Source organism: Macaca thibetana, chromosome 10 (assembly GCF_024542745.1).
Source record: "Macaca thibetana thibetana isolate TM-01 chromosome 10, ASM2454274v1, whole genome shotgun sequence".
NCBI classification, from domain to species: Eukaryota; Metazoa; Chordata; class Mammalia; order Primates; family Cercopithecidae; genus Macaca; species Macaca thibetana.
In genome coordinates, this window is record NC_065587.1 from 13333880 (window position 1) to 13357700 (window position 23821).

At 56.5% G+C, this 23821-nt stretch overlaps 2 protein-coding genes across 5 annotated transcripts in view; both read right to left on the bottom strand.

Moving 5' to 3' along the window:
- SH3BP1 (SH3 domain binding protein 1) overlaps positions 1-23821 on the bottom strand; it is a 186868-nt gene that overhangs the window by 103574 nt on the left and 59473 nt on the right. The window lies entirely within an intron of this gene.
- Positions 117-9149, bottom strand: CDC42EP1 (CDC42 effector protein 1). 4 transcript variants are annotated; one of them, XM_050806309.1, is made up of 4 exons: positions 8181-8619; positions 7378-7550; positions 2779-3519; positions 117-1436 (listed from the first exon to the last, which is right to left on the bottom strand). In XM_050806309.1, the coding sequence occupies exons 3-4, from the start codon at positions 3239-3241 to the stop codon at positions 703-705; spliced, it is 1197 nt and encodes a 398-aa protein (XP_050662266.1). In that variant the 5' UTR covers positions 3242-3519; positions 7378-7550; positions 8181-8619; the 3' UTR covers positions 117-702. The 4 variants fall into 4 exon arrangements, with proteins under 4 accessions (XP_050662266.1, XP_050662265.1, XP_050662264.1 ...); XM_050806308.1 differs by lacking the exons at positions 7378-7550; positions 8181-8619 and adding an exon at positions 9027-9149; XM_050806307.1 differs by having other exon boundaries at positions 7378-8619.

Here is a 23821-nt window from a genome sequence, read left to right on the forward strand (position 1 = left end):
CTGGGGGCCTTGATTGGGGGGGGTCCTTGGCTTTCTAAACTCCCTGGAGGGGAGGGGACTGAAGCAAGTAGAGCTGATGCTGTTCTCCCTGGTCCCCAAGCATCTTCCAGGACACCTTTTTATCAAAACAGCCTTATTTAATCAGGCCCCAGAGGCAAGTCTGGGGTATACAGGCAGGTGGGATTCCTCCCCGGGAGGTCATACCTGACCTTTCTGGGGTAAGAGGGAGGCTGGGGCGGGGATGTTGGGGAAGCGGCCTGGGAGAGGGCTGTCAGGGTTACAGCGGGGACGCTCTGGGATGAGCTGGGGGCAGGCGGTTCCTTTGGGAGGTGGGACAATGGCCCTGTGTGGTACACTCCCTGCCCCCCACCCCCCACAGGCAGCTTAGTCTGGCACAAAGGCCACACTGTGAGGCTGGGCCCTCCAGCTGGTGGGGGTGGCGTGGAGTGGGGCCTAAGGAAGAGCTATTAGGTCCAGAGTGGCAGTGGGAGGAGGTGGTCAGCTTGGCAGGGCCTCTGGGAGCATCCAAGTCCCAGAGCAATCCTGGCCTTCCCTGTCTTCCCTCCCATGTCTGTCCTGCAGAGGTGGAGAGGGGTTTAGGGGCAACTTGGCTTCTCCCCTCTCTGGTCTGGTAGGAACCAGCTGTTAGGTGAGGGGCCGGCTCTGCACCTAGGTGGGGCCCCGGGACCATGTCCCAGCCCCTCACACCTTGACCTCATCATCCTCCTCAGCATCCGCAAATTCAAAGGTGTTTGCTTGCACCGTGCTGGGCACCGGGGTCCTGCTGTGTGCCTGGGGTGCCCTCCACTCTTCATCCAGGCTCTCCCAGGAGGCCCGGGCTTGGGGCAGCACCTCCACCCGCTCCTGCCGCGCATCCATCTCCGGGTAGTGGCGGCCACCACCCCAGCCTGCTCCCCAGTGCCTGCCGAGGGCAGGGCCAGCAGGTCCTCGTGGACCCCCTCCCACTGGGCTGGCCTTCACCTCAGCCACTGGGCCCAACCCAGCTGTTACCCCATTGGGACAGTGTCCATGGGGTGTGGAGCTTGTGGCAGGGGCTGGAGGGTTTGCAGCAGGACCCAGGGGGGTTGTGGCAGGGGCTGGGGGGTTTGCAGCAGGACCCGGGGGGTTTGCGGCAGGGGCTGGGGGGTTTGCGGCAGGGGCCGGGGGGTTTGCGGCAGGGGCTGGAGGGTTTGCAGCAGGGGTTGGGGGGTTTGCAGCAGGGGCTGGAGTCTCAGCTGCAGGGGCTTCCGCGAGGCTCATGACCCCTAGCAGCTCGCTGAGGAGTGAGGGCCCAAGGTCGAGGTCCAGGCGGAAGGACAAGAGAGAGTCTGAGCGGCGAAGCCCGGGCTCAGAGGGGAAGGAACCATCCCGGTCTCGGTCATGCGGCTTTTCCGAGCGGGGCAGGCGGGAGATGGTGCAGAACCCAGAGTCCAGGCCTAGAAGAGAAATGGGCAGTGGGCTCAGAGCTGGGGTCCCTCACCAGGAATTCAGGAGGGGAGACAGGAACAGTCCTGGCTTGCTGTGTGGCTTCTGGCTAGTCCCTCCCCTCTCTGGCCTCAGTTTCTCCCATCTTTCCAATAGAATATGCTCCATGGTCACCTGTGTGATCTTCCTGTCTACCCTGAAAGCTGAAAATCATCATTATCCTCATTTCCATTATGCAGATGAGGAAAGTGAGGCTCAGTTTGGGATGGGGCGAAGGGGCTAGCCCAAGGCCATAGAAGTCTGACGAGGTGAAATCAAGCCTGGAGCTCAAATCTCCTCTCAGTCCCAATTGTGACCTCAGCCATGGCCACCGGCTCCCTGCCATGACCCTGGTTGATGGCTGCAGGTGAACCCAGAGGACGTGGGCTGGTTTGTGGACACAGGATGGGACCAGCAGCCAGGGTCTGACTGTATAGAAATGAAGGACAGATATGTGCCTTCCCAAAGTCATCTAGTCCAGCCCATGCTTCCAGGACTACAGACCTGAGACAGAATGGAGTTTCTGTGGACCAGTCCTCAGTGTGTTTCTGAGCAGCTGCCTGGGGCAGTGGCGTTAGAGCATTTGCCCCAAATGCCGCAAGGCAGGGAGTGGCCACCAGGTGGCAGCAGGGGCCCATGGTTCTCAGGTGAACGCTGCCCAAACCGCCAAGGTGGCACTTCTGGCTGGGCAAGAAGGCCCCTGAGTTGTGGTCCCTGTGAGTGGTTTTCCAAATTTGTCGAGTTACAGGAAACCGAGTTCAGATAACAACAGCTCCAGTGTCCTGAGCACCTACTATGTACCAGTCCCCCTATGCCTCCCCTGGCACTGAATCTTAGCAATGACCCCGAGAGAATCATTATCCAGGTGAGGACTTGAACTTACAGAGGTCAGTTGACTTCCTGAAAATCAGGCAGAACTGGATTGGAATCCAGAGCCCAGGCCCTTCACCTCTCCATGATATCATTCCAACATGAGGGGAAGTCTTTGGTTGAAGGGGGCAAGAATGGGTGGATGAGTGGTTCAGTCGAGGCCCAGAGAGGGGGACGTGCTTGCCCAGGTCACATAGCAAGTAAGGGGCAGCCAGAACTCAAACTCCACCTCCTCACTCTCAACCTCAGGTGTTCTGGGAAGTCAGCTTGTTCCCACCACTGCACCCCCTCCCCATCCTTGATGTGGGGTTTGGGCCTGCCTTCTGTGGTGAGACCAAGGGACCCGGGCAACAGAGCTCACTTGGAGTTTGGAGGAACCACTGAACCCCTCTGGGCCTCAGTCTCAGCCTCTGAAAAGTGGGCCAAGATAACCCAGGCCCTCACCGTAGCTGGAGTGGCCGTCCATGGAGCTGCTGGGGCTGCCGTCGAAACTGAGCTTGCCAACCACGAGGCTGTCGTAGGCGGCCTGGTTGAGCTGGGGCAGGGAGATGGCATTCTTGATGATGGGGGAGATGGCCGGTGGAGCCGGGGAGGGTGCAGGGGGAGACGCCATCCTCCGGGGGGGCGCCCCCACCCTCCGCACCAGCTGCAGCTTCTTGGCCAGGAAGTTGCGGGGTGAGCGATGGGTGCCCCTGGAGCTGCCACCGTGGTTGCTGAGGAAGGAGGTGTCCCCGAAGACGTCCCCACCACGGCCCACATGCATGGTGTGGCGGAAGTCCCCGAGCGGGGGGCTGATCATGTCTGCAGTCAGCCGCCTCTTTCCCTGTGAACTGGACCCCCATACCACAGGCGAGAGCTTGCCCAGGCTCATGGTGGGGGTGCTGCCGCCCCCCTGGGGGCCGGGCATCAGCTCTGGCCGCTCACAGCTGCTAGTCCATGTCCACCAGGGGCCGGGGGAGGGAGGTGGGCCGGGCTCGGGATGGCTGCTCAGCTCCTTTGCCCTGGCGGAAGCTGTAAATGACGCTGTCCTAAAGTGAGGTCACCGAATGCTGAGGCTGTGGGGGGTCCATGGCTCGCCTCTCCCCGGGGCCGGCTGCCAGCCCCCCCGGAAGCAGCTGTAGATGTTCAAGCGTAGAGAAAGCACCCCCGCGGTGGTCGGCTTCTCTCCTGCCCAGGGGTGGAGACCTGGAAGGAAGACAGAAAGGGCGGTGATGGCAAGCCCAGGACAGAGGAGGAAATCTGGGGTCCAAACATTAGTAGCTGAAGAGGATAGATCATCACACCCCACCACATGGATAGAGGCCCCCAACTGATATGGGGCAGAAGCTAGGCACAAGGGGACCCGAGTGAGTCTGTGTATAGAAAGTTCAAGAACACAGCCAGGCGCAGTGGCTCACGCCGGTAATCCCAGCACTTTGGGAGGTTGAGGTGGGTGGCTCAACTGAGATCAGGAGTTCAAGACCAGGATGGCCAACATGGGGAAACCCCGTCTCTACTAAAAATACAAAACTTAGCCGGACGTGGTGGTGCGCGCCTGTAATCCCAGCTACCCGGGAACCTCCAGCAGGAGAATCACTTGAACCAGGGAGGCAGAGGTTGCAGTGAGCTGAGATCGCACTACGACACTCCAGCCTGGGCAACAAGACCAAAATTACGTCTCAAAAAAAAAAAGAAAAGAAAAAAAAAGAAAGTTCAGTAACAGGCAAAACCAATTGATGCCATTAGCAATCAGAATGATAGCAGCCTCTGAGCAGGTACTGACTCAACAGGGGACGAAGAATTCATCGAGCTATACACTTAAACCATGTATGAGGGAAAAATAGAAGCGCTCATTCCAAGTCTGAGCAACGTAATGAGACCTGGTTTTCACAAAACATTTTTAAAAAATTAGTTGGGTGTGGTGGTGTGTGCCTGTGGTCCTAGCTACTCAGGAGGCTAAGAAGGGAAGATCCCTTGAGCCCAGGAGGTCAAGGCTGCAGTGAGCCATGATTGTGTCACTGCACTCCAGCCTGGGCGACAGAGCGAGACCCTGTCTCAAAAAAAAAAAGAAAAGAAAAAAGTGCTTATTCTGCAGGGCCCACTTATGAAGCACTTACTAAGTGCCAAGACCTCACCTGCCTCATCGTTTAAACCCACATAATACTTCTGAGGGGCTGGGCGTGGTGGCTCACGCCTGTACTCCCAGCACTTTGGGAGGCCGAGGCGGGGGAATCACGAGGTCAGGAGTTAGAGACCAGCCTGGTGGTGCTGGTCTCCACCATGGTGAAACCCCGTCTCTACTAGAAATATAAAAAATTAGCTGGGCATAGTGGCGGGCACCTGTAATCCCAGCTACTCAGGAGGCTGAGGCAGGAGAATTGCTTGAACCCAGGAGGCGGAGGTGGCAGTGAGCCGAGATTGCACCACTGCACTCCAGCCTGTGCGACAGAGCGAGACTCTGTCTCACAAACGACAACAACAACAAAAACATTACTCCTGAGGGCAGCATGGTATCAGTTAGAGAGGGGAAACTGAGGCACGAAGTGAAGTAACTTGCCTGAGGCTACATAGCAAGACATGGTGAAACAGGCCCCACATCCCAGAGCCCTGGGGCCCCAGGCTACTCTGCCTTCTGCTGAGTAACTGAGTAAGTCACCTCCCTTCTCTGTGCATTAAAATCTCTGCCACCCAGCGAAGCTAGGAGGGAACAGATGCCTCACCAAGGCTTTGTGAAGCTGGGTAAACAGCCAGAGCAGAGGTTCCTCCAAACCATCCACCTTCAAGGAGCTTCCTGGAATAAGGATCCTGTGGTCAAAAGTGGCTTTTTCCAGCTGCCTCCTCCATGCGTGAGCATATTCAAGGCTCTGAGAAGGCCCGCAGGAAAAGACTTGATCACAGTTTGTCAAATTGATGTAGGAGCCTTGTTGTCCGGGAGCAAGCTTTGGAAAAAGCTCAGCTGGTGCCAAAAGCTATTTCTTGCCCATCTCTCCCTTCCTGATTCCCCATCCCCGCCATACACACAATCTTCCCCAGCTCCAGCCTCTTTAAGCATTTCTTGTTCTGACCCCTTTCCTTCTGACCCCTTTTCTTCTAGTATCATACAAAGTCCAGGCTACAGCGCACCTGTGATCCTATGCTTTTCCTGTGGCCCACTGAGGGCAAAGCTGGCTCAAGGTCAGATCCACAGAGCTAGTCGAGACTTGAACTCAGAGCCTCTGACTCACATAAGTCCTTGACTGGCTTGTGGAGCCCTGTCTCACCTCCTGAGATCGGCAATGCACTTGGAGGGTGGGGCAGTCGCCTGGATTTTCCTGCCTTTCTCCCTGGGGCATCCAGCTTGGGCTCTGCACTTAGCAAGTGCCAAATCAATGCCAGCTGAATCACAGATCTCCATGATAACCTGCATGCCAAAACATCACCCTGGTCCATTCTGAGAGTGGGAGGGCAGGCTGGGCTCGGTGTCCTCACGGTGTGACCTTGGGCAAGTCACCTACCTACACAGACCTGGGACCTCAGCTGATGAAAGTCAATAGTGATCCTTAACAAGAACACCCACATCTGCGGCTCAGCCTTCTTCCTTTTTAAAAACCATTGCTGCCACCTCCAAGCCATAAACATCTCAATACTGCCCTTCTAGTGTTATTTGAAATTCAAAATAGGTTAAATAACAAGATAAGAACAAAGAAGCCAATAGGACAAAGCTAGCTTTGTTTTCTGACTACATTCTCTTCCCTTCCCACCATCTGATCCTCCCCCAACCCTAACTCCTCCCCCTTGGAGGGGAGGAGCTTCTGAATCATCTTTGTCCCTCCCTGGCACCCCCGGCACCGAGAAGTCCTCGTGGAATGTTTGCTGAAGTTCTGAAGCGCTCCACAGTTGGCCAACCATTACATGATGTCATCTGATTCTCCAACAACCCTGCAAAGCCACAGCTTGGCCCATCTGACAGGCAGCGCTGAGGTTCGGAGGGAAGGGAGACCTGTCCAACGTTACGTGACAGGTTCATGGCAGGGCCAAGTTTCCCTGCTCAGCAGGGATTAACGATGCATCTCTAGGGGAAGGAATGGGAGTGGGGAGGGTGTTCCTCTGTAAAAAGCCCTGTAGAAGGGTCTGCCATGTGGCCTCACCCACTTGCTCCCACCCCAGCTCCCTGTTTTTTTTTTTTTTTTTTTGATGCAGGGTTTCACTCTGTCACCCAGGCTGAGTGCAGTGGCTCCATCACAGCTAACTGCAGCCTTGAACTCCCAGGCTCAAGCGATCCTCCCACCTCAGCCTCCTGAGTAGCTGGGACTACAGGCGCATACCACCATGTTCAGCTAAGTTTTTCCACTTTTTGTAAGGACAGGGTCTCACTCCATTGCCCAGGTTGGTCTCAAATTCCTGAACTCAAGCCATCCTGCTGCCTCAGCCTGCCAAAGTGCTGGGATTACAGGTGTGAACCACCACACCTGGCCTCCCTGACTTCTTGAGGCAGCACCTCTTCTCCCAGCAAAAGGGGCTCCTCCCCCCTGAACCCTCATGGCCACTTTTGACTTGGGGCACCAGCTTCCTCCCCAATCTTGTGATGATCCCATCTTTCAAATGTTTCTGGGCACCCCCCAATAGTACCCATCCCCCACGCCACCCTGCCTACTGCAGTATAGAGACTCTGCAGGGCTGTGGAGCTGAGGGCAGGGTACTGGGACCTGCCTCCCCATGTGGAAAATGGGAACAGCACACCAGACAGTTCCCCTCCCAGGGGAGTTGCAAGGGTAGAAAATGTAATGAAACCCTCAGATGCTGGATAGAGCAGGGCAGCTATGGGTTCAAATCTGACACCTTTACACTAACATCTCTCATTCCAGGGACCCCTGGTGGCAGCCACGTGACACTTGCTGCCAACCACAGGGCACTGCTGGCCATCAGGTGTGCCTCACCTGGCACTAGGAGTAAGCACGGCTCCAAGTGTCCTGGTGCCAGGCTCACCTCCCCTCACCTGCCCAGGAATACCACCCGTTAGTATTTAGTATTGAGAACACCCCTTTTACAGATGGAAAAAACAAAACTTAGAAAGGAGACATTTACCCTCAATCACAGGCCAGCATCGCTGATAAATGCCCCAGGGTGGGGGTGAAGACGATGGGGAATGGGGAAGAGGATTTGGAGGGCTTGGATGCCCAGTGCTGAGCACGGTGTGGGGTGCAGGTGCAGGCCTGGGAAGACAGGAGACCAAGCTCTGCAGATTCAGCGTCTGTGACCTGGGCAAGGAGGTCATCACACAGCTTCAGTGTCCCTGGAGTCCTTATATTTACCCTATAGAGGATAGTCAGGGCCTGGGCGCATGGCCTGAGCTCACTCAATGGTGGGAATGACGCAAGAACAAGTTTTGGAGCCAGGATCCGGCCAACAGGGGCCGCTGTGGAGGCACATGTGGTCGCGGGGAGGCCAAGGGCCGCTCTGAAGGAGAGCGGGGACGGCTGCAGCCTGGCATTCACCTGGGGGTCACCCGCAGGCCGCAGTGCTGGCCAGGGGCCCACGTCTCATCCTGGAGGTCACTGCTCGGGTGCACACAGCCCCCTTCCTGCGGGCATCCAGCTGGGTGATGCCCCCGCCCTCTACCGCTGGACAGCGGGTCCCTGTCTTGGTTACGGCAGCTCCCCCAAACTTGCTCTGGTCCCTGGGTTAAGGGGTTAACCCGGGCGGCTGGCTTCTCCTTCCCCTCAAAGTCCAGACGCTTCAAGGTGGAGAGACGGGGAAACAGGCCAGAACGGGGTAGCTAGTTGTTCTCAGTCGCGCTAGGGGACCCGGTCCTCCGTATTCCAAGGAGGGCACCGTGAGCCATTGGGGAGCGACGGGAAAAGTGGAAAGGAGACGCGCTTCGTGCCCACCGCCCCGAGTTAGAGCCAAACCAGCCGTGGACCAGGCGAGGAGGAGCGGCTGCGAGCTGCGTCTCGGGTTCCCGCGCCACGTTTCGTGTCGCTGCGGCCTCCCGGCCAGTCCTCTCTCCTCTCTAAGCCTCAGTTTCCCGGTTTAGGAAAGGGGCTTCGAATCTTGCGGGTCTGGCACGGCTGGGGCAAAGGCAGAACAATCTGGAGGGCGACCGGGATTGGAAGTCCGGGAAAAACTTCGACCACCCAACGTTCCCTGGGGGGACGCGGGAGCCTGGGGCTCAGGACGCGGAGGGTCGCTCCGCGGGGGAAGGGGACGGCCAGCTGTCTTGGCCAGAGGGGAACCGGACGGGATGACCTCATCCGCGGCTCCAGCCTGGAATGCGGCGGTCGGGGAGGGGGCAGGGTGCCTGTCCATCTCCCCGGGTCCCCCACCCCCCACTTCCCGCTCTCCGCGTGGGCCTCGGCGGAGGGGATACATTCCGCCGCGTCGCCCGCTCCCCGCCCCTGCCCTTCCTTCCCCCGCGCAGGAAGGCGCGGAGACAGCCCTCGCTCTGTCCCTCGGCTCGCCCCCTCCTCACGCAGTTTGGCCGCTGAGTTTCGTCCGATCCTCTGCCCCCTCCGCCCGCCCGGAATGGGACACGAAGCCCGAAAGTTCGGAGTTTCCCCGCGCGGCTCCTCGGCCGCGCCCGGCCTTCCCGTGGGCACCCGGGGGCGCCTCTCCCGGGCGGGTCCGGTCCCCGTCCCGGCCCCGAGAGCCTAGGAGGGTGCAGAGCCCTCGCAGGCGCCCGGACTCGCCGGCCTCCACGGCCTCCGCCCCGAGGACCCGCGCGCCCCAGCTGTTACCTGGCTTCGCGAGCCCCGGGGGCGCGGGACGAGGGTGGACTAGTCCTGCAGCGGCGGCGGCCGCGCGTCCCGGCTGGCAGCCCGGGAGAGTCGCTGGGCCGGTCTGCGCCGCCCTGGCCGCGGGCTCCGCGGGCTGGATCCGGGGGCGGGGGCGGGGTGTGGGCGCTCCCGCCTCCCGCCCCTCTCCTCCCTCCAGCGGGCGGGGCCCGGCCCCCTCCCCGGCCCCCTCCCCGGCCCCCTCCTCGGCACCGTCCTCGCCGCCGCCGAGAGCTGGCGGGGACGCGACTGGGGGGCCAGGCCAGGCCTCTCTCCTCGCCACCCCGGCCAGGGTCAGATGAGGAACGTGCGGGCTGCCCCGGGGAGGCGACTCCGGTCCCCGGCCGCCAACCCCTCCTCCACCGGTTCCCCGCGTGGCCTTGGGGCGTCCAGGCCTGATGAACTCTCCTCCCTCCTGGGCCCTCCAGCAGCGCCCTGCGGGAGTTTGGGGAATCGGGAAGCTCGATCTGAGGCCCTGAATGCCTGGGCCTTTAAACTTTGATGTTTACAAGCATGACATGCCCACTCCTTTCCTCCGGATTCTCTTTCCCTTCCACCCGGTACAGGCCTCGCGGTGCCCAGGAGGAAGACAGCCACACTGGGGCGACTGGTAGAGTCAAGGCCGGGACCCTGGAGCCGGACAGCCTGGGCTCCTGTCCTGCCTCAGTCACTACTTACCTTTCTCTGCCTCAGTTTCCTGATCTGAAAGTGGGATAGATAATAGCAGCATCAGATGTTGTGTCAAGTGTCCCCTGCTCCAAGAGCACCTAGGAGGCTTGCTTGGCAGGTAAATGAGGTCGCATCTCAGATACTTTACAGATCCCGCCCCCCCACCTCCATGGGGGGGGGAGGGCAAGGAATCAGCCATACCCGGGACCCTGTGCCATCATCAAGGAGGGGAGATAGATTCTGGCCCCCGCCTCCTGTTGTCGTGCCCTCCTCTGACTACTCTCCTCTGACTATAGAGTCCTCGGGCTGTCAGGGCACAGGGAGGTCCCTAACACTGCCTGAGGTCCTGGGGCCTCAGGAAAGCTTCCTAGAGGAGATGATACCGGAGTTGTCTTTTTTTTTTTTTTTTTTTTTTTTTTTGGCGGAGTCTCGCTCTGTTGCTCAGGCTGGAGTGCCTTGGCACAATCTCGGCTCACTGCAGCTTCCACCTCCCCGGTTCAAGCGATTCTCCCTCAGCCTCCAGACTAGCTGGGATTACAGGCACCCGCCCACGCCCGACTAATTTTTGTATTTTTTAGTAGAGAGGGGGTTTCGCCATGTTGGCCAGGCTGGTCTTGAATTCCTTACCTCAGGTGATCCGCCTGCCTCGGCCTCCCCAAGTGCTGGGATTATGGGTGTGAGCCACTGCGCGGTTGTGAGTTAAGTCTTAAAGGACGTGTAGGCAGAGGGAAGGGCAATGGAAATGCATCGTGCACAGCTGGCAGGGGGACAGCACAGCAAAGGCTGGGAGCGGAGGACCCGGCAGCGGAGGCAAACCTGGTTGGAGGAGACTGGCTGAGCGCTGTTGTGGCAGGGGACGAGGAACTGTATTTACCCACAGGTGGAGGAGACAAGGTCTTTACTGTTCACCCAGGGGCTAGGCCTCTTCCACGGGCTCCCTGAATCCCCATGCTGGCCGCCAAGGGAAGGAGCTATTCCTGCAGCTGGACAAATGAGGAAACGGAGGCACAAAGCATTCTAGCATTTGCTCAAGTGGCACAGCAGTAGGAACTCTTTCCCTGGGGGCCGGCCCAGGAGCATTTTGTCCCATGGAGAATTGAAACAGCATCGGGACAGTGAGCCAGCAGGCAGCACTGGCAGGTGTAGATTTAGAAGACTGACTGTTGGCAGGCGTGGTTGCTCACGCGGGTAATCCCAGCACTTTGGGAGGCCAAGGTGGGCAGATTACTTGAGGCTGGGAGTTTGAGACCAGCCTGACCAATACGCTAAAACTCCGTCTTGACTGATAATACAAACATTAGCCAGGCGTGGTGGCAGGTGCCTGTAATCCCAGCTACTCGGGAGGCTGAGGCGGGGAGAATTGCTTGAACCCGGGAGGCAGAGGTTGCAGTGAGCTGAGATCGCACCACGGCACTGCAGCCTGGTCAACAGAGTGAGATTCCGTCTTAAAAAATAAAAATAAAAAAGTGCCAGTTGCGGTGGCTCACGCCTGTAATCCCAGCACTTTGGGAGGCTGAGGCGGGCGGATTACTTGAGGTCAGGAGTTCGTGACCAGCCTGGCCAACATGGTGAAACCATGTCACTACTAAAAATACCAAATATTAGCCAAGCATAGTGGTGGGCGCCTGTAATCCCAGCTATTCAGGAGGCTGAGGCAGGAGAATTGCTTGAACTTGGGAGATGGAGGTTGCAGTAAACTGAGATCATGCTACTGCACTCCAGCCTGGGCGACAGAGCGAGACTCTGTCTCAAGAAAACAAAAAACAAAACAGAAGTCTGACTGTGAGTGAAGAATGGACTGGAAGGACAGTGATGGAAGCAAATAACTAGTGATGCTGTGGTTGTTACTATTAATTGCATCAGCAGTAACCAGCACTTAATGAGCACCTGATGCATACCAAGTCCTGTAGCTCCTTAACAAGCATTATGACATTTAATTCTTGTGAGAGCCCCATGGGGAAAGTCCTGCCATGGTGTCCCATTTGCAGATAAGTGAAGTGATTTGCGTAAAACCCCCTACTTTGACAGGATGGCCATACTTTCCAGTTTGCCTAGGACAGCCCAGATTACACATACTGTTCCAGCGTAATTATTAATAGCACTTCCTTTCATTCTCAAAGGTGACCTGTTTAGACAATCAATTACACGTCACTCTAGTCAGAGGATCCCTAGAGCGGTGGTAAAGGAGACAGTTTGGTGCAATGTCAAAGGCCCTGAGCTCAAATCCCGGCCTAGTGGCTGACCGTGGGCAAAGCACTTGGCCTATGTGAACCTCAAGTTTCTCATCTCTGAAATGGGTATAATAGCAGTGTGGGTATTTACTAGTTGAGTGTTGTGAGCCCCAGGCAGATGACCGAGCAAGCAGTCCTGATGGAAGTGGCTACAACCTGCCCCATGCTTGCTCCATCTTCTTCACCCGTGGGCAGGGAGGGCCGGCAGGAAAGAAAAAGTGGTTGAGAACCTCCCTACTATATGCCACATGCTTTGTCTTCTCCAGCTCATTGACAGGAAACCTGTGAATCAGGAATTCTTGCCCCCTTTTACATCTGGGTAAGCTAAGGCAGAGAGGAGCCCTCTCCCTCCTTTGCAGCCTGTCTCCAGATAGAAATCTATCTCCATGTAGGCTGTGCCCTCGTTCCTGGCTCCACTCCTGATTTAAGGATCTGACTCACGTTTTCCCTCTGGAAAACGGGAGAAAGGGAGAAGTTTCAATATCCCCAGGAAGGATCCAGGGTTGAGTAGTCTCCCTTTCTCATGCTTTTCTCCTTCCCCAATTTCCTGCAGTCCCCTTACTTCCCTTTGAGAGGCTGTGCCCAGGAGTGCAGGGGTTAACCTCGGCAGGACTGTAATCACCGTGCAGAATGCAGAACAAATGCCTCCCAGCTGGGGACTGGGAGCTGCTAGGTGAACCAACTGCCCGGAGCTCAGGATCCCCTACCTCCCTGTCTTGAAGGAACCAGGCTCCTCAGGCTACAGTCCCAGAGCTCAGCTGCCCCCTCCACTCAGCCCAGCAGATTGGGTTGGCCAAGGCAAGGGGTCTAAGGGAAGGAGGCAGGTCCTGGGCAGGGAGCAGTCTATAGAGCCAGGGAGGAGGGGGCAGGCCACAGGTAGGGAGAAGTACTTCGTCCTTGGGGACCCAGGGATGCTAGTGGCTGCTTCCAGGTTCCAGGGAGGTTTGGGATGGGAGCCTTGAACTGAGGCCACAACTATTAGCCCCTCCCTAGGGTGCATGTCCCCTTTGTACCCCCAAAGTCTGGCTGGGCTTTTGGTCAGTTAATGCATCTGCTCATTGACCCACTGATTGGTCTTTCCTGTTCTCCAGCTCTTGAGTATCCACTGGTCCATCCATCCACCAATGCGATTGCTAATTCATCCATCTACCACTGCCCACTCTCCTGTCCATCCATTTGCCCTCCCCTCCATGCACCCATTTACCCACCTACTTCCTGTCCATGTCTTGATCTGCCACTCACACACATCCAAGCACGGAACCACTTACTTACCCACCCCTCCATTGACACACTGCCTATCCCCCCGTTCATCCATCCATCCACTCACCCACCCATCCAGCCACCTACACACCCATGCATCCTTCCACTCCATCATCCATTTACCCACCTGTACACCCACCCACCCACTCTATCCAGCATCGCTTGATCCACTGCCCATACCCGTGGCCATCTACTCACCCACCTGTCCATCTACGCCTTCCACTTCCATCCTGTAATGCCCTCACACTGACTCATACCTGGTCCCTGCTGACCAATGTGGGTGTCTGAGCACGTCTCCATCTTTCTCACATACATGCACTTCACTCACCTCATCAGTGGGTTACCTGGAGGCAAAATACCCTTGAAGACTGCTTTTTCTTTTGGGTTTTTTTTTTTGTTTTTTTTTGTGAGACAGAGTCTTGCTCTGTCGCCCAGGTTGGAGTGCAATGACGTGATCTCAGCTCACTGCAACCTCTGCCTCCAGGGTTCAAGTAATTCTCTTGCCTCAGCCTCCTGAGTAGCTGGGATTACAGGTGTCCATCATCAAGCCCAGCTAATTTTTTTTTTTTTTGTATTTTTTGTATTTTTAGTAGAGATGGGGTTTTGCCACGTTGGCCAGGCTGGTCTCTAACTCCTGACCTCAGGTGATCCATCCGCCTTGGCCTCCCAAAAATGCTGGGATTACAGGCATGAGCCACCATGCCCGGCCAAAGACTGCTTTGAAATGTCACCTTCTTCTGGAAGAACCCCTTCAAAATGAGCCTCCCCACTGCATCTGGTCCATCCTCCATGTTGGTGTCTATTTCTGAGTGAGATCGCTGATGAGACAGTGATGTCTGCGCATGCTCTGTGCTCCTGGCACACTGGGAAATGGATGATTAGGACCAACATAGGAATCCTTGTCCCTCGTTCCTTGACTGAGCCAACCGAGAGTAGGTACCCTCCTCCTGGGACCAATCCAGGGATAATCACTGGCTAGACCCCTGCGGGGGCTCAGGCACACCTGGGCACTGCAGGGGAAGGGGGCAGCTTTGGACTCTTCAAGAGGTTTGTGCTGTGACCTAGTTCTCTAGAGGTGACCTCACACCTAGGGAAGACGGGCAATGGGCCAAGGAGGCTGACCCCATGCTCTCCCCTCTGCGACCCAGTGTGCATTGCCAAGTCAGAAAAACGTGAGTGCAAATCAGGACTTTGTCTCTCACTAGCAGAGTGACCTTGGATAAGTCAGTTCTCAGCATTGGTCTCAGCTCCATTATCTGTAATAAGTCATAAAGTTCATTGCCTGACCTGTAGTTATGGTCAAGGAAGGGTAGCTGTTATAATGTCTTTCTTTCTTTCTTTTCTTTTCTTTTCTTTCTTTTTTTCTTTTTTTAGATCAAGTCTTGCTCTGTGGCCCAGGCTGGAGTGAAATGGCACCATCTCGGCTCACTGCAAACTGCGCCTCCTGGGTTCAAGCGATTCTCCTGCCTCAGCCTCCTAAGTAGCTGGGATTATAGGCATCCGCAACCACGCCCAGTTAATTTTTGTGTTTTTAGTAGACATGAGGTTTCCCCATGTTGGCCAGGCTAGTCTTGAATTCCTGACCTCAGGTGATCCACCCGCCTTAGCTCCCAAAGTGCTGGGATTACAGGCGTGAGCCTCTGCACCCGACCATTTTTTTTTTTTTTTTTTTTTTTGAGATGGAGTCTCGCTCTGTCACCCAGGCTGGAATGCAGTAGTGGTGATCTTGGCTCACTGCAACCTCTGCCTCCCGGGTTCAAGTGATTCTCGTGCCTCAGTCTCCCAAGTAGCTGGGATTACAGGTGCCCACCACCACACCCGGCTAATTTTTATATTTTTAGTAGAGACGGGGTTTCACCGTGTTGGCCAGGCTGGTCTCAAACTCCTGGGTTCAAGCGATCCACCCACCTCAAGCTCCCAAAGTGCTGGGATTACAGGTGTGAGCCACTGCGCCTGGCCTGTTATGACTTTATTATTTTCCCTTTACCGGTAGGCAGGTTCATTGAACACCTGGTAAATGGGTAGCGGCTGCAGCAGGCCCTGGGCTAGGTGCCTTCTGAGGGGGCAGCGGTAAGGAACATGGGCCCTAATTTCAAGACACTTAGAGTCTGCTGGGGAAGACAGAGCCCAGGAGACTGGTGGTGATGAAAGGCCGAAGCAGCCGTTGAAGGGACCAGGGAGGCAGAAGACCGACTGAGGAGGGCCAGGGAGGCTTCCTGGAGAAGGTGGCATTTGAGTTGGGCATTCTGTCTTGGGGTAAGATTGTCTGTAGGTGAAGTTGGGGACAGAACCGCCCTCAGCAGAGAGGTGGAAGTGGGAATGGGTACACCTGAGGGCGGTTCATGATCTGGTTCTGGAAGGCTAGAAGTTGAGCTGGGTCTACTGTGGAGGACGCAGGAGAGGCATTGAATGCCACACACAGGGAGGGTAGTGTTGGGTGCTAGGCTGGGCCACTGCCCCACCCAGTGATGGTGGTCCTCGGGGATCACAGACCCTGGGGGTGACTCAGGATCCTTGATGGGGCTTCCTCATTAGCAGAGGCTGGGGGCAACCCTTTCTAATGCTGTTTTTAGTTTTGCTTTTTTTTTTTTTCCCTTGTGGCCCTTGATGACAGGAATGTGTTCCGAAAGAGCCAGGAGATGGAGACCCTCCTGGAAGGACCCTTTGGCTCTCTGGTTCCTTCCTCTGACTCCAGATCCCCACAAGTCAACACTTGATCGGGAGTGGGGGTGGTTTCAGGGTTCTCAGAAGGCTCCTGGGGGCTAGGCGCAGTGGCTCACACCTGTAGTCCCAGCATTTTGGGAGACTGAGGCCAGCAGATCACTTGAGGTCAGGAGTTCGAGACCAGCCTAGCCAATGTGGCAAAACCCCGTCTCTACTAAAAATATAAAAATTAGCTGGGTGTGGTGGCGCATGCCAGTAATCCCAGCTACTAGGGAGGCTGAGGCATAAGAATCGCTTGAACCTGGCAGGTGGAGGTTGCAGTGAGCTGAGATGTGCCACTGCACTCCAGCCTGGGCAACTGAAAATAATAATAATAATAATAAGGCTTCTGAGGCCACTGAGGCCCGGAGACAATAGACTTGTCGGGGTTGCATGCGAGTGTGCAGTGGAGTCCTGGGCTGCCACACACTCCATGGCTGGCTTCAGTGTGGGTGAGCATCTGTTGAGTGTGTGCCATCTCTCAGCCTAACAGGGTGAAACAGGCTCACAGACAGGTAAGGCTCAGCACCGACTTGGCAGGGCTTCCAGGAAGACTGCCTGGAGGAGGTAGGATGAGCGAGGCTCTATAGATGTATGAGGCTGTGTGCAAACAGTGAAAGCCAGGCTGGGAACACTGTGTGTGTCTGACATGGGTATACGCGGCCAAGGTGTGTCAGCCACAGTGATGATTGAGACATGCGGGAGTCAGAGCCTGGCCTGAGGCTAGGGAGTAGCCTGGGGGCCGAGTGATGGCAGATGCGTCCCTATCTGTGTCACCCAGCTGCTCCTCGTCCCTATCTGTGTCACCCAGCTGCTCCTCGAGGTGGTGTCTGGGTGCGAAAGGATTCTTGGGAGCAGTAGGGTCAGGATGGGAGTTAATCCCAGGGGCATTTTGGAGGGCGTGGCTGTGAGGCCCACGGGGAGGGCACGTCTCCAAGAGACAGCTGTCAGAGCCGGAAACGCCTCTGGAATTCCAGGCTCTGGGAAAAGAGCTGGCCTGTGGAAGAGCTTTCTCAGGCGGAGCCTTCCAGGCCGACCCAGCTCTGGTTTCTTGTTCACTGGTCCGCAGGGAAATGGGGGTGGGGAGGCCCCCACAACCCCTCTGGCTCCCTTTCTCCTGGAGAGCAAGAAGTTGGAGGGGGGTTGAGGAAGGATGTGGGGTCAGTTCCTCCAGCCCCACCCCTGAGGAGGACAGACAGATGGATGGACTGAGGGCGGAGTGGGGGTCCGCGGCTGTAGTTCGAGGGGGTGGGAGGGGCAGCAGAAGGGGTCAGGGCCAAGTGACCCTGTTGTCCCTGGGTGATGAGAGTGCGCTCTCCAGACCTGGGCCAGGTGGTTGAGGCCTGGATGGAAGGGTGGTGGGGAGGGGTCCTCCAGGAGACCTTTGTTCTCACTCTGAGGTGGGTGGGGTGGAGAGAGGAGGGGCATGCAGGGGGGACAGGAAAAGCCTTTGAGGAGCAGAAACAATGGCCTATTCTCTGTGGCTCAGCCTGGCCTAAGAGATAGGCCCATGGGCTGCAGGCCAGTCCTGCTTTGCCCTGACCATCTCCTGCATGGCCTCCTCCAGCCTGGCCCAGCCCTGGGGGCTTCACGTGGCCTTGCCTGGGTGGGCCGTGGGGGCGCCTTCCTCACCCCATGGCCATGTGCTCATTCCTGGACACATGGATCTCTCTGTTTTCTTCTAACAAAAGCCCGTCCACTTTGGTTAATGAAGCACTTCCATGTTCATGATCTCCTTTGTGTGGCAGAGACAGAAATGGACAGAAATGGACAGAAATGGACAAGCGAACACACCTTTTGCCCACGGCACCTGCCTGTTCATCAAAGACTGGGAGTCGGACCTGGCGCTCCTGGCTCTAGGTCCTGGGTTCATCCAGCAACCTCCTATGCCCCAAACCTGCTTCCTAGCTCCTGGTTTCCTCCTCTCTTTCCTGGACTGATGATAAGAAGAACAGCAGAAGCAGGAGGAGCATTAACTGAGCATCTCCTGATTGCCAGACACAGCTCAGAACTTGAAGTTCCACTTATATTTACTCTGATCCTCACAACGCCATTGTGCAGATGAGGAAACTGAGGCCACGGAGGTGAAGTAACCTCTCATGGCTTGGAAATGATCACGCTGGATTTGAGTCCAGGTCTGTCGCCCCTCAGTGGCCTGCTGCCTTGAGGGCAAAGGCTCTGGGACCATGCTCGGAGGGATCATGATCTCCCCTGGTCTCCACGGGTGAGGAGCAAACTTACGTCCTGTACACACATCCTTCTGGGGCAGGAATTATTCAGAAGCTTCCCTGATTGATGGCTGTTGCCTCTACTTACATCCCTTTGGTGACTGGAAGCTCACCACTGCCCCAGGAGGACAGCTCTGCCAGCCAAGAATCTCTCCCTGAAATGGAGCAGAAATCAACTCCTCATAACCTCTGCTCACTGCTCCTCCTTCCACCTCTGAGAACAGAGAGTTCCCCAGATGCTTCCCTTTGTCGAAAGTCAGAAGACCTGGCTCCAAGTAGTCCCAGCTGTGGATCTTGGGCAAGTTCTTCAGCCTCCCCGTGCCTCAGTTTTCTCATCTGTCAAGTGGGAGTAACAATGCCTGTGGTTGGCCAGGCGCAGTGGCTCATGCCCGTAATCCCAGCACTTTGGGAGGGCCAGGTGGGCGGATCACGAGGTCAAGAGACTGAGACCAGCCTGGCCAACATGGCGAAACCCCGTCTCTACTAAAAATACAAAAATTAGCCAGGCATGGTGGCGGGCGCCTGTAGACCCAGCTACTCGGGAGGCTGAGGCAGGAGAATCACTTTAACTTGGGAGGTGGAGGTTGCAGTGAGCTCAGATCGCGCCACTGCACTCCAGCTTGGTGACAGAGCAAGACTCCGTCTCAAAACAAACAAACAAACAAACAAAAAAACACCCAAAAACAAACAAATAAAAAGTGCCTGTGATCAAACATGTCTGCGAAAGGAACTTTAGAAACAGGTTGGGGGTGTGTTGTAATCATTGCAGAGAGGCTCAAGCTCGTTGTACTTTTCTCATTTGTTTCACGGACTTAACTTTCACTTCACAGCAAACGCTCATGAAGCCCCAGCTCAGCACCTGGCAGCAGGGCACAGCCACTGCCTTTGTGGTGTTTTTTTTTTTTTTTTTTTGAAAGAGTATCACTCTGTAGCCCAAACTGGAGTGCAGTGGTGCGCTCTTGGCTCACTGCAACCTTCACCTCCCGGTTCAAGCGATTCTGGTGCCTCAGCCTCTGGAGTAGCTGGGACTACAGGCACCCACCCCCACACCTGGCTAATTTTTTGTATTTTAGTAGAGATGGGGTTTCACCATGTAGCCCAGGGTGGTCTCAAACTCCTGAGCTCAGGTGATCTGTCTGCCTCGGACTCCCAAAGTGTTGGGATTACAGGCGTTAGCCACCGCGCCTGGCCCAGCCGCCGCCTTTGAACTCAGAAGTTCACACTCCCAGGTTGCAGAAGAGGGGACGCAATGGTTTAGGGTTTTATGTGCAGAGTCATCTTTATGAATTCATAAAGACTCTGACAATATCCTCATGGGCAAGTGGAGGATCTCACAGGCAAGGAAACTGCCCGGAGAGGTGAAGTGACCTGTCTGAAGTCCCACACCACCGTTCCAAAGGGGATTGACAGTGGATTCTCACCAGGCCATTCCCCGATTGGGTCTGCAGGGGTTAACCCGGCTGGCTGGCACCTACCAAGCAGGAGGGGGGATCTCACAGAGAATGAGAGTTGGAGAATGGGCAGCCCCCTCTGGATCTCTGACTCCCCCTCAGTGGGCAGCTTGAGCCCCTGCCAGCCTCTTGTTGACTCAGCCGGCCTCTCTTCTGCCAAGTCCTGCTGGCCAGAGCTCCTACGGGGAGGGTCAGGCCACATTCTTCTCTGGCTGGAGCCTGAGGGGTGGCTGGCACCTCCTGGTGGAGTCTGTGTGCTGGAGAGAAGCTCATCTGGTTTGTGGGCACTGGGACAGATGCTGGGGTGAGGCAGAAAATGTTTTTTGGGAGGGTCAAGGATGGCTTCCCAAGGAACCATCTCAGAGCAAATGGATTAGCCTGGGAACTGGGCTACTTGGTTACATGGCTCAGCTTGGTCTATTTTTTTTTTTTGAGACAGGGTCTTGCTCTGTTGCCCAGGCTGCAGTACAGTGGCATGAATATGGCTTACAGGAGCCTCGACCTCCCAGGCTCAAGCAATCCTCCCTCCTCAGCTTCCTGAGTAACAAGGATCACAGGTGCCTACCACCATGCTCAGCTTGGCTAATATTTAAATTACTGTAGAGACGTGGTCGTGCTATGTTGCCCAGGCTGGTCTCGAACTCCTGGGCTCAAGTGATCCTCCCATCTCAGCCTCCCAAAGTGTTGGGATTACAGGCATGAGCCACTACACCTGGCCAGCTTTGCCATGAATGAGCTGGGTGATCTTAGTGAGACGCCCCCACCATCCTGCACCCCACCTCAGTTTCCCCATCCATCAAATGGGTATATGTGATCACATACCCTGCCTGCCTTATTCCACAGTTGTTGGGAGGATCAAAGGCAAAAACAAGTTGGGCCAGAGTGAACGCCCTTTGTAGGGCAAAGGCCCACACATGCTAGCTGGCCAGCCTGGCGTTCTCTAGGGGAGCAAGTGAAGGGAAGGGGAGGCAGGGGCAACCCTTAGCTGTGGTGTTATCTGCCTGACATCCCTGCCTCCTCCCTGCTGGACATAGTGACACTGATAGTAATAGCACTTCCTGGCCAGGCACGGTGGCTCACACCTGTAATCCCAGCACTCTGGGAGGCCGAGGTGGGCAGAGCACGAGGTCAGGCATTCCAGACCAGCCTGGCCAACATGGTGGAACCCCATCTTTACTAAAAATCCAAAAATTAATCGGGCGTGGTGGCGCTTACCTGTAATCCCAGCTACTCTGGAGGCTGAGACAGGAGAATCGCTTGAACCTGGGAGGTGGAGGTTGCTGTGAGCTGAGATTGCACCACCGCACTCCAGCCTGGGTGACAGAGCAAGATTCCATCTCAAAAAACAAATAATAGGCTGGGCACTGTGGCTTACGCCTGTAATCTCAGCACTTTGGGAGGCCGAGGTGGGCGGATCACAAGGTCAGGAGATCGGGACCACGGTGAAACCCCGTCTCTACTGAAAATACAAAAAATTAGCTGGGCGCTGTGGCGGGCGCCTGTAGTCCCAGCCACTCAGGAGGCTGAGGCAGGAGAATGGCATGAACCCAGGAGGCGGTGCTTGCAATGAGCTGAGATTGCGCCCCTGCACTCCAGCCTGGGTGACTGAGCGAGATTCCCTCTCAAAAAAACAAATAATAATAATAATAATAGCACCTCCTGCCAGGCGCACAGCCCTCCAGGGTTTACAAAGTCCTTTCATTTCCATACCTGTCGCCCTGGCGCTGCCCTTCCTTCTACAGGGAATACTCTTTCCCCAGAGAAGTGAAAGGCTGTTTTCTGCTCAGTTCAAATGCCCCCTCCTCAGGGGCCTACAGGACCGGGGATCTAAATTAAGTTCTTGGCTGGGTGCGTTGGCTCACGCCTGTAATCCCAACACTTTGGGAGGTTGAGGTGGGCAGATCGCCTGAGGTCAGGAGTTCGAGACCAGCCTGGCCCACATGACGAAACCCCGATTCTACTAAAAATACAAAAATCAGCTGGGCATGGTGGTGTGTGCCTGTAATTCCAGCTACTTGGGAGGCTGAGGCAGGAGAATCACTTGAACCAGCGAGGTGGAGGTTGTAGTGAGCCGAGATGGTGCCATTGCCTCCGGCCTGGGCAAAAAGAATGAAACTGTCTCAAAAAACCAAAACAAATAAATTCTCTCCCATCCCTACCCCCCAGCACCCTCCCTTCCGTGCCGCTGCTCTGTGCCTCTGGTGACTGCCATGACCTTGTTCAGGGGATCATCTTCCCCCATGATGTTAACCTCCGCGAGGGCAGGGATGGTGACTGCCTTGCTCATTGCTGTGCCTAGTGACAGACAGCAGCCTTCCACAGTAGCTATGATTGTCTTCCTTCGTAGAGAAGCTCAGAGAGACCAAATGCCTTGCCCAAGTCCACACAGCTGGGAAGGAATGGAGCCAGGACTGGGGCCCAGGCCTCTTAGATTCCAGTCCGTGGCTCTTTCAAGAAATGCCCACAACTGCAATGCCTGTTTGCTCTGCAGGCCCTGACTCCCTGGAAAAGAGAAAGCATGTCTCACTCCTTTGTTACCCCACAAGGTCCAGCTCGTGTCTCCTCCTTCCACACAGTAGGTGCTGTGCACATATTTCTTTGGAGGATGTGGGAGGAATAAGCTACTATATTCAACATGCAAAGCCTGGCTGCCATCCTTATGGGCCTCTGTCCCTTCACCAGGGACTAAGGACTAATGCCTCGGGCCCAGGGTAGGGGCATTCCAGGGGCCTCCTCACCCTGCTCAGGCAGTCCGGCTGGGCCAGCAGCTGTGGGGTGGCCGGATGCCCCACCCCTGGCGCCTTTGGGCCCTGAGCCCAGGCCGCAGGCTGAGCTGTTGGCTGGCACTGCTCCTTAGGCTTGGGGCAGGAACACCACAGGGATTTTAAAAATAAAGGGCCTTGAGACAGTGGCCTGGCCCAGGCAGCCACGGGGCGGGGCAGGGCCCAAACAGGGACGGTGGGGGAATGCTGAGCCCGCAGCGGGCTGCAAGGCCAGGGTGGCCTCATTTTCTCCTCCAGAAACGCTGCTCTCTTCCAAGAACACCTCCTCCCAGCCTACTCTAAACATGGATCTCAAATATTTCCCGAGCACCTACTATGTGCCGGGCCTTGGTGGCAGTGCGGTGAATCCTCCAGACACTCTTCCCCGCAACTGTATGGCTCTCCTCAGAGGGGTCCCTCCCTTCTTACCCAACCTCAGGCCACAGACTATTTATTGAGTACCTACTGTGTGCCAGGCGGCTCTGGTCTTTCACTCTCGGCCTCCTGGGTTCTTTCCCCCTCTGCTCTCACTCCCTCAGGCACTTCCCCTGTCCAGCCCATTTCAGTCCCCTTCTTTCTCCTCTGGCCCAGCTAACAGGAAATGCAGCCAGGGAGGTCAAGAGTCCCCGGCCTCTAGAGCCCAGCGTCTGCACACACACGGCCTGTCTACATGGTGCGGTGGGGAAAGGGCAGCTTCCTGTTTACGACAATCACAAGTACCCTTGGGTGGTGCCTGGACAGGCCTCCAGGGCAGCCCCTCTAGTCTAGATCTAATCCCTCCCTAGGAGGGGCCCCCTGAGTACCCCCACAGGCCCCAGGCAGCTAGTTCAGACCCAGGCCACTAACACCCGTGCCCCCACCCGCAACATGGGACGGGTAGAGAAGGGAGGAGGAGCGAGGAGTCTTGGGAACAGCCTGGAATGTGGGAGTTGAAGGTCCGCAGGAAGCATCCCTGGCTCCAGGCCCCACTCCAAGTCTGGGTGCCCCGCCCCAGTCCTCTCCTCCCATCCCGGGGCCTCCCCAGCTCTGATGGGGGCGGGGCTGAGGGAGCCAGGAAGGAGGAGACCAGATTCCTTCCCGTCCGGCTGGGGCCTGAAGCTTCAGCTCTGGTTTGACCAGGCTCTGGCCGCCTAAATCTCTCCATCCCTAGGGCAGGGCGTTGAGCCAGTTCACGGGTCAGCCCCCATCTGCTGCTGCCTCCCTCTTTTCCCCCCTGCTGCCTCCACAATCCCAGAGGAGGGGTGAGGACATCAAGAGGCTGGGACCAGCAGGGAAGACCCCCACGGAGGGGTGGGGCTGGCCAAAGGTGCCCTTGGGGAAGCAAACAACCCTGCCTACCTCCCCCTCCAGGCAGCCCCAGCCAATCGATCCTGTGATTGCCCAATGGGTATTGACCGAGGGCCTGAGGGTCAGGGTCGCTGGTGCAGAAGAGACTGGGCAGAGGGAGGCCTGCCC